Consider the following 13,892-nt stretch of genomic DNA (forward strand, 5'->3'; position numbering starts at 1 on the left):
TTAATTAATTTAAATTGTTTTTGTTCTGTTTCAGTCACTGTGGATGTGTTAACGTCAACCGATATGTAACATACAACTGCCACAAGATGGCAGCAGCTACATTTGAAGCACCACATGGGAGCTGTGCAAGTGACGTTCCTGCAAATATTTCACAATAAAAGCCTTGTTATGAAATGAAGGGATTCTATCCAACTGAAACGCTAGAGGGCTTTTAATTAGGAATGTATACAGGCAGTATTCAGTTTGAATTACAGCGTAATAACAATATATGTACAGCGCAACTGAGTGGATCAGAAAACAAGGAGGCTTCAGACTAGAATATAAGCAAATATATTATCTGGTGTGTAGGTGCCCATAGAGCATGTGCAGTATGCATTCATTCAGGTAATTTCTTTACAGCAGTGGCACTTTTGGCTTCACGCCCCACTGAGTAAGCTAAAGGCTGCAGATAGACCCTGGATTAACACACTTATTTTAACCCAAACCATGATCTTTTCCTAAACTTAACCCTGTAGTTTTTGTACCTAAACCTTCACTGAGCAACTTTATTTTTAAAGAACAGAGGCCACCCTCCATGGAGCCTCTAGATTAACGTTCAAAATATAGCAATTCACTGTAAAATGTTCATACACATTCTTAAAATGTGCTATGGAAGCAGTTTCTTTCAATCAAATTAAGTGCCTATTGCTTATTTAGCCTTTCTAATTATCATGCCTTATACCTCTGTTGTCTTTGACTTAAAGAGACATGTAAGGTGTGTCATAAAATAGAAATATGCAGCAACAGTAATCACACATTCTGGGGTTATGTTGTAGTAATTTATTTATTTTATTTTATTATTTCCCCTCAGGGGCTCCGTAGACAAATCTGAGTAGCTTGTATCAAAAGTTTAGACAAACAAGCACCAAATGAACATTGAAGCACTCCCATTCTGCTGGCACTTTAATTTAATATTTCTTACGATTCTCAAAAATGTACGTTATAATCAATGCGCTTTGAGTACCGCCCCCCAGCTGCACACTGCAGTGAGGGGTACTTTTTGTTTTTGGCATCGAGGTGTCACAAGAGACGCTTTGAATTTTCACTGGAAACACTATCAAACCCTACAAAGTGGTGCGTACAGTTAAAGGCTTGAACAGCGATGCCAAATTTCTGCCACATGTGATGGGCGGTGGGAGAATGTTTCCCTCCATAAGTACAGCTTACATGGGCCAAGTGAGGAAACTACCACTTTTATTTAGTATTTTCTTTGCAATTAAAAACTCAGAACATGACGGGATGTGAGGAAAAAATGCTGAGGGTAATTGGAAAGTTTCAGATATGACCTGAGGCAAACGTTGTTGGAAAAAGGCTGCTTTTGGTGATTTAAATACAGAACTTTTAAATATTTATGTCTATGTTATGTAAAAAGGTATTACAGCGCCGTATTTTATCAGTCTTACAAAGACTGTGTGCTAATGGAGAGCCTGATGGAACAAAGGAGACTCCAGCTATGTTAACTCATTTTAGGACTTTGGTTTCATCCCTGATGAAGTGGATTTGTTCTGTGTCACTTCATTTCTACATCAGCAAACACAAAAAACATCCATTTTGTCATTATTTACGACCAAAAGAACTCGAATGCGTGACCCATTTTCAACTTTGAAGCAGGGATCTTCTGTCATGCTAAGGCCATTTTCACTGTCAATGGAAACAAATGTTAGATATATAAATCAAACGATTTATAAAGCAATTTTGGATTTATTAAAATGTCGTGAGAACAGAAAACCTGAGATTGTGTCATTCTAAACCAGGATTTCTGGAAATAAACAGAAAATTTAACAACAGATTCAATTCGCTGGGTTGCTGTTTGAATGTTAACATGGTGAATAAAAGCAGAAGTACAGAGAGGACAAAACATGACTGCCAAGAGGGATTTGATCAGTGTTGTGACACTAAATAAAGAAAATACATTTGCAAGCCTAAAACCCTGCTAGCTTCTCCCAGCCCAGGTAATTCTGCAACAAATTGAGTGTAGACTTAAAAACTAACAGCAATGTGCTAGGGGCTGTGTGAAGCTTAGGCACAGCATTCACTCACTCTCACTCATCGTCAACCACTTATCCTGTGTTCAGGGTGTGTGGGGGGGCTGAAGCCCAATCCCAGCTGGCATTGGGCGAAAGACGGGTTACACCCTGGAGAAGACGCCAGTCCATCACAGGGCTGACAAACAAACATACACACTCACACCTGAGGGCAATTTGGAGTTGCCAATTAACCTGGCTTCGGATAGTAGAAGAGAAGCCATGCAGACAGGTGAGAACATGCAAACTCCACCCAGAAAGGCTCGAACCTTCTTGCTGCCCTTTGGCATGGCATTGCTAACATAGCATAGTTTAGCAAGTACATCATACAGCTGATCGCTGTATAGTTTTTTTAGATTGCAGAGAGTTTATAATCTAAGCAATACGGTTACATCTCTCATGTGCGACGGGGTGTCACAGGGTTTTGACGTCATTTTTGGGCCTAAATAGATCCCTGCAATATTATACAGCTGCAGTACCGGAGGCTGCAGTTTCAGGACCCCCGCAATCCTGGGACCGGATGGTCGGATGGTCCCATTTCCTGAGTTGTAAAGTCATTCTTCAGACTTAAGTCGGAACTTGATATAAACATGGACGCTACTACAAAGATGTGTCGGATTAACATTATCAGAGGGTATAAACAACACGCAGACATCTACGATATCTTATATTAATTTAATTTCTAAATCCAACCACAATCCAAATTTCTCTTCTCTTCTTTCTTCTAATAGACCAGACGACGACGACGACGACGACGACGACGACGACTACTACTACTACTACTACTACTACTACTACTTCTTTGCACATATTCAACACAGTGAAGAAACGCACTCTGTAGAGCAGTTTGTCTGTTTGGGTGACTGTAGAAACATGGCAGCGCAACATGGCGACTTCCATGTAAGAGGACGCGGGGTATGTGTAGATAGAAATGTCTCATTTTAAGGAAATAAAAACGTAACAGTTCATTCTATACGGTCTTTATACAGTATTTCACACTGGGCCTTTGAAGCCAGCCTGCTGATGATATTTTTTGAAAATTAAGAAAAAGATGAAGTGGTCACAAAAAACATAAAGTTTCATCCTCTGTGGGATAGGAGTGCTGCATGGTAACCCGGCCAACAGTTGGATATAGTGGATATATTTGCTTTTGGAAATGTGACACATCTCTTGAATCTGAGAGCGACATCAGAGACGTCATCGCCAGACAAATTCACTTATCTGAAAAAATAGTGTCAGACAGACGAGAGTTTCTGAGGTGGAGACGGTTTTCAGTTTATTTCCGTCAATTCTCAGCATCCTTTGGGAGAGTCTCGGTGGAGAGGGACCTGCCCTCTGGATTACAGAGGTGAGATGTGTAATTTAACATGTTAATGACACGCTCCACCAAACAGCTGTCATTAAAGTTACACATCGATGTCACACTGCATCTAAATCCACAGTACTTTTTGTAAGTTTTCCACTCTCCCTCACTCATGCTCATTCTCTAATCTTTATCTTGATCTATACATTATTTTATTTGCCACATGCCACAAAGAAAAGTCACATGAAGGCATTACATAAAAGACGACGACGCAAAAAACACATCAGCAATGCTGTCAATAGTCAACATTGTGACCCTAAAGGACTCGAGAGTTATTCTTGCATCAAAAGACTTACAAACAGCCCTGAAAATACGTCAAGTATTTCAGCTTTAAACCCTTAATTCGACTTTAAATTACTTGATGGCTCTAGTTTCTCTCTCTTCCTCCCTGTCTTTCCCAGACTGTAGCCTGTAATTAAAATGATAATGATCCGTGTTTTAAACCAAGCATCAACTGTGACGTCAGCAGTGACTCTCGTTTCACCCCGACACTCTGCAGGGCAGGAGGAAACACAGCTGGATTAGCCTCCGCCTGAACCGGCTCGCAGCGCCGCAAACCCCCGAGCACACTGCACACTGAGAGTTTGTGTGAATGAGGGATGCTTAAACACAGAACTGCAGCAGCAGAAGAGTTCACTTCCGAAGTGCCATTGATCCGTTTTGCACAGAAGAACAGAAATGATGATGTATTCAGAGTGGATCTGAGTAGAGTGCTGAATGAATGATATTTTCTCAACATTTACATATAAGTCACGGCATCATATAATTTCTACCTGGTGCTTATCTTAGATCTAATGTTGGGATTTGAGGGCATTGTTGAGTTAGGGTTAAGGTTAACACCATGGAGCAAATCATTAAAACAGAATCAAAGCAGAAATTAGAGCTTCTCAAGACCAAGACAACATGGGAGGGAGGGAGACTAGAGTTTTGAAAGACCAGAGTTTAGATAAACCAAAGCCAGAGCTTGAAACATTTCATTAGGCTTTTAAAAGACAAAGACCAAAGAAGACATGCCTTGGACAGAACACATGGAAAGACTGGAGTTTTTAAACCAGAGCGCATAGACCAAAACCTAAACCTAGAAAGAGTAACGCCAGAGTTTAGAAAATGCAAAAAACTAAAGCTAAAAAGAGCAGATTTTACAAAGACAGAAATTAGAGCTCATAAAAAGTGTTTAAAAACACCAAGACCAGAATATACGGTAACAAGACAAAGAATCTACGGCCATGCCACATGGGAGTTTCAATAGTTTTGCAGGTGTTTGGAATCTTCTGCAGACCATGAATGTCTGTATGAACTTTTATGGAGATCCATCAAATATTTGTTGAGTCAGAGAAGTCAGAGAGTAGAGCGGAAACTGGACAACTAGAGCGACGAAATCAGCAGCTTTTCTCTGTCATCAGGTTTTAAATCTTAAAGCCTCTGTTGACTCATCACAAGCTGCCTTTACCAACATTAAACAGTAAGCTGAGCTTATGCAGCAAGCGATTCTGCAGCACGTTGGACACAGGAGAAGGACTAGAGCATGACCTTCATCTAAACGCTGGATCTGTAACCGATGTTTGTCTTCTCATTAATTTCCCACGGATTAATAACATAGTTAAAGTGTCTGATGTTGTTCAAATCTGATGTGATACAGCTGTTTGGTTGATGTTCATGTGGAAAATATATTGGCTTTGTGTCTTGACAGACAAGGTGTGGGTTTTCCATTTACTTAAATACAGTTGGAGATTGTAAGAGAGCAACTAGTAGTCATTAGTAGTATTGCAGTTTAGGCCACTTCTTCACCAACAATTGTGGATGCTTGGTAAATGCACCTTTTGGCATTACTTTTTAACGCCCCTTTAGTGGAGTATAAATATGCTACATCTGGTTAGACTTTCAAAATAAAACTATTTGTAACCATTGTGAAATGGCATGTGGTTAACGTGGTGAAACATCGCAATTTGGTTAGGTTTAGGCACCAAAACTACTCGGTTAGGTTTAGCATAACATAACAAAAATAACTTTTTCTTTCACTGGGGAAAGAAACACCGGTTTTCTTGGGAAAAGTCTGGCTTCTGAAACCGGCAACCCCAATCACCTCCTTACTTGAACTTTGTCTGTTTTTTAAATGGTATGTCTACTTTTAGCATTCAGCTATGATGCTAAAGGGCTCCTCCGTGTGTTAAAAACTGACGCCAAGGGGACAACTTGAGTGTTAATAATATTATTAAATATTGTTACTGAAGAATGTCTGCGTGCAGACTGTGAAGCTACATACGAAACATCTGAGGCAAACACTGAAACATTCTGCACAAAAAGATTTTGATGCATTCACTACAGAAATATAGGTTGTAGACTAGTCCATGTTGGTTTGGCAGCATTAATATTATTCACACCAGCAGCTCTAGCCGTAAACTGAAGAAAGCACAACAGACTCATCAGAATAAATTTTCTTCCCAACAAAAATCTGACAAAATAATCTCAGTCCTGCACATTCAGCACCGTCCAAACGCCCACGTGTATTTTAAAGCATGCTAACATTGCTCTTGTTCTTTGGCGTTCAAAGCTTCTGCATGCTCAGCGGAAACGTCACAGTCCTCCATTTTTGGACAGCGAGGAAGTGGAAGTGTGAGGGATTATCATTGTACAGGAGAATACGCAGATAAAACATAAAATCCCATTCACAGCCACCCACAGAAGCACACAGAGAAGAAAGTAAAGAGACAAAAAGGCAGTGGAAACCTCTGTGCTCTGTCAGCCGCTTGAAAAGGAGACATGTAGAATCATATTCCACTGAGGATGAAGATGCTTTATAGCTGTGGGATAAAGTGGCATTTATAGACCTGGGTTTGCAGCACATTTGGGAACTGAATCTGGGCCGTGGAGTAGAAAGGAGAAACAAGTCTTTAATTGGACGTGAAGTCAGGTTTTCTCTCGACAAAATTATCATAATCGAGAATATCTTTGGCTGTGACCAATAAGTCACTGATTACTTCACCAGCTGCTGAGGTTTAAGGTTTAAGGATTTCTAAACATACAATCCACGTTATCCACGTTATAATATATTTTTTAAACCTGATATGGGTCTGTCCAAAAAAAAAACATACATTTGCAAGTTTTAGTTCCTTAATACAATATCAAAGCTTAAATTTACACTATATATATACCAAATAAAATATATATGTATTTACAGAGACTTGATCCCAATGCCTGTATGTTGATTCAGTGACCTTTTGTCTATAAACCCAGCTTTCCAGCTCCAGATACGTCTTACATTTAAATAAATCGGTAAACACATGCATATTTTTACTTCCAGACAGTTTAATCCCAGAGGAGGGATAAAAAAGCTACACCGAGAACATGATACAATTACACCCCCAAACAAGTAAATACATTTTTCTCATCAGTGATTGCAGTTTGACATGAGTTACACAAACCATAATAATACGATGGGAGACAGTTCAGCTGTAAACACGATGACTGCAGAAAGGTAAATTTGGCACCAGACGGAGAAGGCAAGTAAACAACAAGGAGGAAAACATGCACTTTGCATGTACCTTCTGTTCCTGGAAATAGTATGTTAGTCAGCTTAATTTACAGCACAATTAAACCTACTATCTAATTTTCCTCACATGAGAATAAATTACTTCAAATTTGAACAGTGGAGGAAACGAATAAAACAATTGATGTGAATGTTTTCGTGGAGTTGGTAAGCCTATATTTCTTTACATTTTGGCACGAGTAAAAGTTAGCTGAATTAACTATTACCAGTTCCTGTTAGCACTGTATTCATGAATGCACAGACAACTTTCAAGGCACTACTTTAATACTGAAGAAAACTTAAAAACGTGGTGATTCTCAGGCAGGTTCTGGAGTTATGAGGAGCATCTTTTTTATGACTTATAAGCAGATTTATTTGCTATCCCCACGTTGTTAAATTTTTGGTTCCTGAGGCATCCTTTATTAAGGATTTATAAGTTGTAACAAACACTTTAATTAATGTTTAATAACTTACTAATGAGTAATAGATTAGTTATAGGACACGCATTAATACGTTTGTAAGAAAACACATCGGTGTTTTGTAGAGGTTTTCTTATCTTATTAAAGTTTATAAATAGCAAAGAGCAATATTAAATATTTGTTAACATTAATTAGACATTAGTTATAACTTATAAACCCTTTTAAAAGGTGTCTATCTGGACAGTGATACCAAAAGTTCTTGATGCCTTCTTTTTACCTTTTTACCCTTTTCTTATTTCATATGTTTTTATTTATAAAACGTTATTATTCATTTGTTTCTCACTTTTTGAGAAGCCTTATGGCTTATTAATGGCTTTTACCTTGGTGTTTAAGAAGCAAATTATTCATTAACTATTAATTAAACCATTAGTTTAAGCAAGTATGAAAGGTCAACTTATTAGAAAGTGATCTCAACTTTTCTTGAAGTAAATAAGTTAAATATGCAGATGACATACTGTTTGTAAACATAAACATGTATAGATAATGTTAGCTGGTTATTTTAGAGAAGTTGCCTTGAGTTGAAATTTGCAGTTGCAGCAGGTTGTAGAAGCAGGTCGTGCAATATAAAGAATTTAACTTTATATTGTGGGTAATAAAGTAGATCAGTTTAATAGTAACTCACAACATGATACTGTGTATAATTGGCAGTTAGCTGAGAGTTGCCGGGAGTTTCCCATCCTGATGAAAGCTTCAGAAACCAGACAACACACACAAGTTCAATTACAAAGAGTTTAATCCCAAAAATACCTTTTTTCTTTTTTCCATTTTGGCATGTAATACATTGTTTGGTCTTGCTGTATCTTGGCTGTAACACTACACTGTATAATTTACATTGTCTGAAGTAACGGCTGTCATGCAGTGTTGAACACAGCTCAACTGAATGCTGCAGAGGAAAGGATGCCACGTTCACGTCAGATTTATGTTGCAAAGATTTTAAATGATGATCAAATTACCTTCAAAACACAATCAGTTTTACAACATGCTCCATTTTATCATTTAAAACACATAAAGTTTGATTATTTTGTTTTCATCGAGCTGCAGCATCTAAATGTAACCTTGTTTCTTCTTCTGTTTAGACGTGAACGCGGCATTAGACAACAGTCCGTGTGAGACATTCAACAGTCCTGTAGGACAAAATGCTAATTTCAGTGACTTTTTAGGACTTATTCTGCAAGCTGTCAATCATGTGGGTGGAACATTGTGTTAACATTGGGTTGGTACTTAATCTGTTCTAAGGGGAAATAATTTTATTAGAAAAACTCCCCCACACATCATATTTTGGTTTATCATTCAACTGGAGGAAACATTTATGAGTAAATATCCTTCAATAAGAGGAAAGTCATTTGTAGGAACAGCTTAACAGGTTCCAGCCTGTCGGTTTGTTAGACTACATCATTGTTTAAGGAAGACACTTTGCTCCTCGTCTCTCTGTCCTGTCACTGCCAGCAGGTCAACACCATGTGGGATGCCTAACGCTTTCTCAACAACTCTGAGGAACAGCTGATAACAAAACTACTATTTATTTTGGAGAACCGTGAGGATGCTGATCTGATTTTGTCCAAGTCTTGTGCCCAACATCACTCTATGTTGACGACTACGTAGTGTTTTGTTGAAAGTTTTCAGGAAGAACTGTGCAATGCATGATGGCAGTTTGGTAATGGTAATTTGGCAATCTGGTGCACAAATTATATAAACAGCCACTGCTACATTTACCTGTGTTTTGATATCCCAGTGCCTGAAAGCGGAAACAATAAATGATTTTTTTCCACTGGATAATTGATAACGCGCTCAACGATATGGCAGTAAATCACTGCAAATGGAGAACTGTAAGCTCAAGTTTATGCAGCAACAAACACATGGTGTCCACTGGCAACTTATTTAGCAACTAGTTGTTACTGTTCTTGGAAGAAAGGTGGTAACTCTGGACCCAAGCTAAAAACAGAGAGCTACATGTACATGTAAAGATAAAAAAAAATAAGTGTGCTGTAGATCCATGGTGAACAGTCAAAATCAATCACCTCCTGAGATCTGTGGACACAAAATCCGCTATTCACAGAGCTCAGCCCTCCAATATGGCTTCCGGAGGAAGTTTAATCAAAGGTGGTTTCTCGTGTCAAGACACACCACTCAGAAAATTTCTCAAAGTGCAAAATAAGCATAGAGTCAATGGGTGCATTTCATAATCTTAAACCACTGCAATTCTTTCTAAAACTGCTTGATGACAGTATCAATTCCACACTTATTGGCAGCTTATTATTGTCTTTACTTAGAAGCAACAAACTATGAGCCCTTTTTATCCCCCATCTGCTTTGTTGAGCCACAAAGCTACAAAAACTGTATCCTGGAAAAACGGCGAGGCTCCGGTGACCTCATTAGTTAACTCTTGACTATTTAGACTGATCACCCAGAACCTTAACAAAGTTGTAGTCTCAGCCTTATCTCAACCAATCATGTCAGATTTAGCCTACATTTTCACCTTAGTTGTAAATAACAAAACAATGGAGGATGGAAGAGATGGAGAGGTTTGTCTTCTCAGGGGAATCATCTTTGGTGTAACACCATCTCACAGCTCTAAACACCAGCCTGTGCATCAGTGCATCCCTAATCACATTTACAACAGTCTGTGCACAGCACAACACGGCAGCAACAGGGAGCTCTGCCAGTAGATCAATACACTTTATAAAACATCTCCGCCACAACGTAGACATCCCTAATGAAACAGTCCTATTAATACGCCTACACCAGGGACTCACTCAGAGGGAGTTTAATCTGCCTGTAAAGAGGGTTAAAACAGCTGATAAAGGCAAGACATCTTGTTTTTTTTCCCATAAATGAGATTATTATGATTGTTTTGTTGTACTTATTGTCATTCATATTTATATTATCAGATGATCTAGTTGTTTTCTGCAAATAAAAATGTTGGTAAATTGAGTTTAGGCAGGTTTGCCTTCATTATGTCCCTCTATAACATTCAAACCTGAAGAGTGACAATATTTTCAGCTCATGTAGCATCAGTATAAATATATTCCCGTTATATATGGAGACTTGTAATGTCTCTGTGGTGATCAATAATGATATTTATGCTTCCTGGTGTTTTTATCTGCTGTGTATCATCCTGTAATATTTCTAAATCATCACTGCCTCTTCTTCTTCTGCTTCAGTGACTTCCTCCTCTTCACTATCATCTCATACAGCTTGTCCATGCCCTCATCCAGACCCTCTCCTATGATGGCGCAGGCCGGCTGGACGTGGTACGGGGTGGAGGGGCTCAGCTCAGCAAGGGCCAGCTGCCTCTCGATCTCCCCGACATCCAGCGCCCGGGGCAGGTCCTGCTTGTTGGCGATGACCAGCAGCGGGGTCCCCTGGTTCTCCGAGAACCGGGTGATCTTGTGCAGCTCGGTCCGGGCCTCCTCCAGCCTCTCAGCGTCTACCGAGTCCACCACGTACACGATTCCGTCCGTGCAGCGGCTGTAGGGCTTCCACAGGGGCCGTAGCTTCTCCTGGCCCCCGACGTCCCAGAAGTGGCAGCTGATGCCCCTGGAGGCCCCCGCACCGCCCAGCCGGATCTTCTCCGTGTTGAAGCCGATGGTGGGTACCGTGTTGACGAACTCGTTAAATTTAAGCCGGTACAGGACAGTGGTTTTGCCGGCAGAGTCCAAGCCGAGCATGACTATGTGCAGGGACTGGAAGGCACCCAAATTGGAGAAACTATTCCCCATCTTGAAGCCTGAGGAAGAGGGACAGTCTGCACACCACAGCCCCAGCAGAGAGCGATATCACCGCAGGAGATGCTTAAATGTCCCAGGAGTGATCCATACCGGGTTATTCCCCCGGTGAGAGTCAAATCATAAATGGTCAGAAACGGCTGATGCGCCTCTCCTGTTCAGCAGATGTGGGGGGCGCAGTCCCTTGTTGCACGGAGGCACTCCGGCAGCCAGACAAGCCGCAGCATCCCTGGAGTCACTCCAACAACATCGGGCGTCCAGAAACAGTAAAATCATCACACACACAGCGGTGCATCTACCGTGCGCACCGCTTTCCAAATGCGCAAATTACGCGTGGCCGAGTGTCACATCATGCCTCTGCGTCTTTCCGTGTGTCTCCAAGTGCGTAGCAGCTGCCTTCATGTAGTAACACACACATGTGATGGTGTGTGACGCGTGGCTCAGCCTCTCCTGTTGTCATGAAAAGATGCGTCAAGCTGAGGCAGAAATGGCCCATACAGAATAAGACTTCCGGTAAAGCAATGGCGCCTCAAAATAAAAGCCTCCTTCATGGAAAAACTCTGTAATCCGGACCAGTGAGGCTGAAGAGGGTCTTATTTTGAACGGCACTCTTGCATGTTGAGGCTAGTGTTTCCTCTGCGCACTCAGCTGTCTGAGCGGCTAAAACTCTGACACCTGGTGGTGAAATATGACAACTACGTTTCCAACACACAAACTGGGATGTAAAATAAATTTGAGTTGGAAATTAAAAGTAGTAAAACATTTATAAAAATATAGTGTTTAAAAGTGTTAAATATAACATTTTATAGTGTTCTGATCTGTGTGTAGTATTGTAGTTTGTACTAGGTTTGTAAAACAACTTCATGATGCAGGTTTTTATTGATGCCTTGGGACCCATTTAGGATCCATGTGAGGGAGAAAATTATTGAATTTTTTTGAATTGCTATGTAAAACATGTAAAAATTTGTTTTACAAATAAGTCAGCTGCATTCGAGGATATTCTTTCATAACTTACACACTCTGTCCAGGTTGCTCTTATTACTTTGTGATCCATTTTTAGTAGCTGTTCCTATTTAGTTACTTTATACAAGAAGGAAACAAACACATTTCATTTAAAAACTGCTTTAAGAAAAACATTAAAATTACCTAAAATGTCTTGTTCTGTGTACTGATGTGCCCCAAAACAGCTCAGACCAGCTGTAGGCTCTGTAATATACAGATTATTATTTATTATGTAAAATATATTAAATGTGACATTGTATAATCACAACACACACGGCGTACACGTATGTATACAATAATAATCATCTGCAACAACAATGAAGGCATGTTGATTATCTAATTAACAAATTTAATGTGTCTTCAGGTTAAGTTTTTCATTCATTTAAAAAAAAACCCACAATGGTAAAGATGAGTGTAAATCATGTTAATATTTGTATACCCCCCTGCAATGTGGTACATGTGAAATTGCCACTGGATGGCAGCAAACTATTTCATAACAGGATGAGACTCTGCAATTCCAATTTGTTTCAGTTTGACACACATCAGTTTGGCCTCTTATGCCAAACTGATTGTCAGTTTTTCTTGCACTCACGTACAATCAAGAATGAAATACCGTTCCTCCTAGACCAACAGCGCTCATAAATTAAGATATAAAAGTTAAAGGGAGCACTTAAAAATGAATATGTAAGCATTTAAATACACACAGTACACATACTCAGTACAACCCAGTACACATTGTAACAAATACAATATAGTAAAGACACATACAATTGTGTTTGTCTGTACAAAGTGCATGTTTGCCCTTTGCCCTGCCCACATTTAAAGGCTGTCAACAAATGAAATTAAGGTTAAGCTGTAAACATGGCTGCACACAGACAGGCGTTTAACTTGTTTACAATATTGCCCTTTCTTATATTTTACCTGTTTCATTGTAATGCAGCTGCTCTCCGTTTGCTCGCAGCTTCATACTTGCAGAAGTTTTTACCAGTGCGTTAAGTTTGTTCACCCTCAGCAACAAATCAGCGAGGTCTAATTAGGCAGAATAAGTGAAAACACTTATGTGGCCTAGGCAGGACTTTTTATTAGTGGCAAAGAGAGGAGGGAAATGCAACACCAGTCCCTAAACAGACACAGATTCACAGAGACAGCAACACAACCTGAGTCATCAAGCCCTCACTAATTGTTCTCTGTGACCTCCTCCTTCATTGATTTCCCTGCTAATGTGTGTGAGATCAATAAAATAAATTATAAGCAGGGCATGGACATGCACACACACACACACAGCCTGACTTTACAAGACCAACTAATTGCACGCCCCCTCTCTCTCTCTAACAAGGCTGAGTCACTTGATTGTCGCTCGCCCACCGCCCGCAGAGTCCTCTCATCCATAAAACAAGAGCCTCCTTCACTGATTCACTTTTTACAATGTTTTACACAATTTATTCCATCGTCTCCTCGATGTTCCTCAGGTTAAAGATGACAAGCAGCTAACAGATGTTGAGAAAGGTTAAAAGAAAACAAAAAAGAAAGAAACACGCTTCTTTACAAGTTTGCTGAAGCAAAAAAGGGCCTTTAAGTAATAGAGCAGAGGTGAACATATAAGGTAAGCAAAAGTTAAAGGACTGCAAAACTTAACTGGACAGTGATTTGCTCAAATGTGAATGGACTGCATGAATATGCAACAAGTCACGTTTCAGGGCTCTGGATGGCAGGTTTGACATGTGATTGTTTTCA

General features: G+C 39.8%; 1 protein-coding gene across 1 annotated transcript; it reads right to left on the minus strand.

Annotated features, from left to right (window-relative positions):
* Nucleotides 1-8,220: 8,220 nt before the first annotated feature.
* LOC123977625 (ADP-ribosylation factor-like protein 4C) lies at nt 8,221-13,094 on the minus strand. The gene is made up of 3 exons (XM_046060509.1): nt 13,080-13,094; nt 12,303-12,362; nt 8,221-11,606 (listed from the first exon to the last, which is right to left on the minus strand). Exon 3 carries the CDS (start codon nt 11,148-11,150, stop codon nt 10,566-10,568), a length of 585 nt encoding a protein of 194 aa, XP_045916465.1. The 5' UTR covers nt 11,151-11,606; nt 12,303-12,362; nt 13,080-13,094; the 3' UTR covers nt 8,221-10,565.
* Between the last annotated feature and the right edge of the window lie 798 nt (nt 13,095-13,892).

The sequence above is a fragment of the Micropterus dolomieu genome, linkage group LG01, assembly GCF_021292245.1.
Source record: "Micropterus dolomieu isolate WLL.071019.BEF.003 ecotype Adirondacks linkage group LG01, ASM2129224v1, whole genome shotgun sequence".
Taxonomy (NCBI): domain Eukaryota; kingdom Metazoa; phylum Chordata; class Actinopteri; order Centrarchiformes; family Centrarchidae; genus Micropterus; species Micropterus dolomieu.

Excerpts from the sequence above, each read along its gene's own strand:
- LOC123977625 (XM_046060509.1), bottom strand. The coding sequence starts at position 11,150 with ATGGGGAATAGTTTCTCCAATTTGGGTGCCTTCCAGTCCCTGCACATA.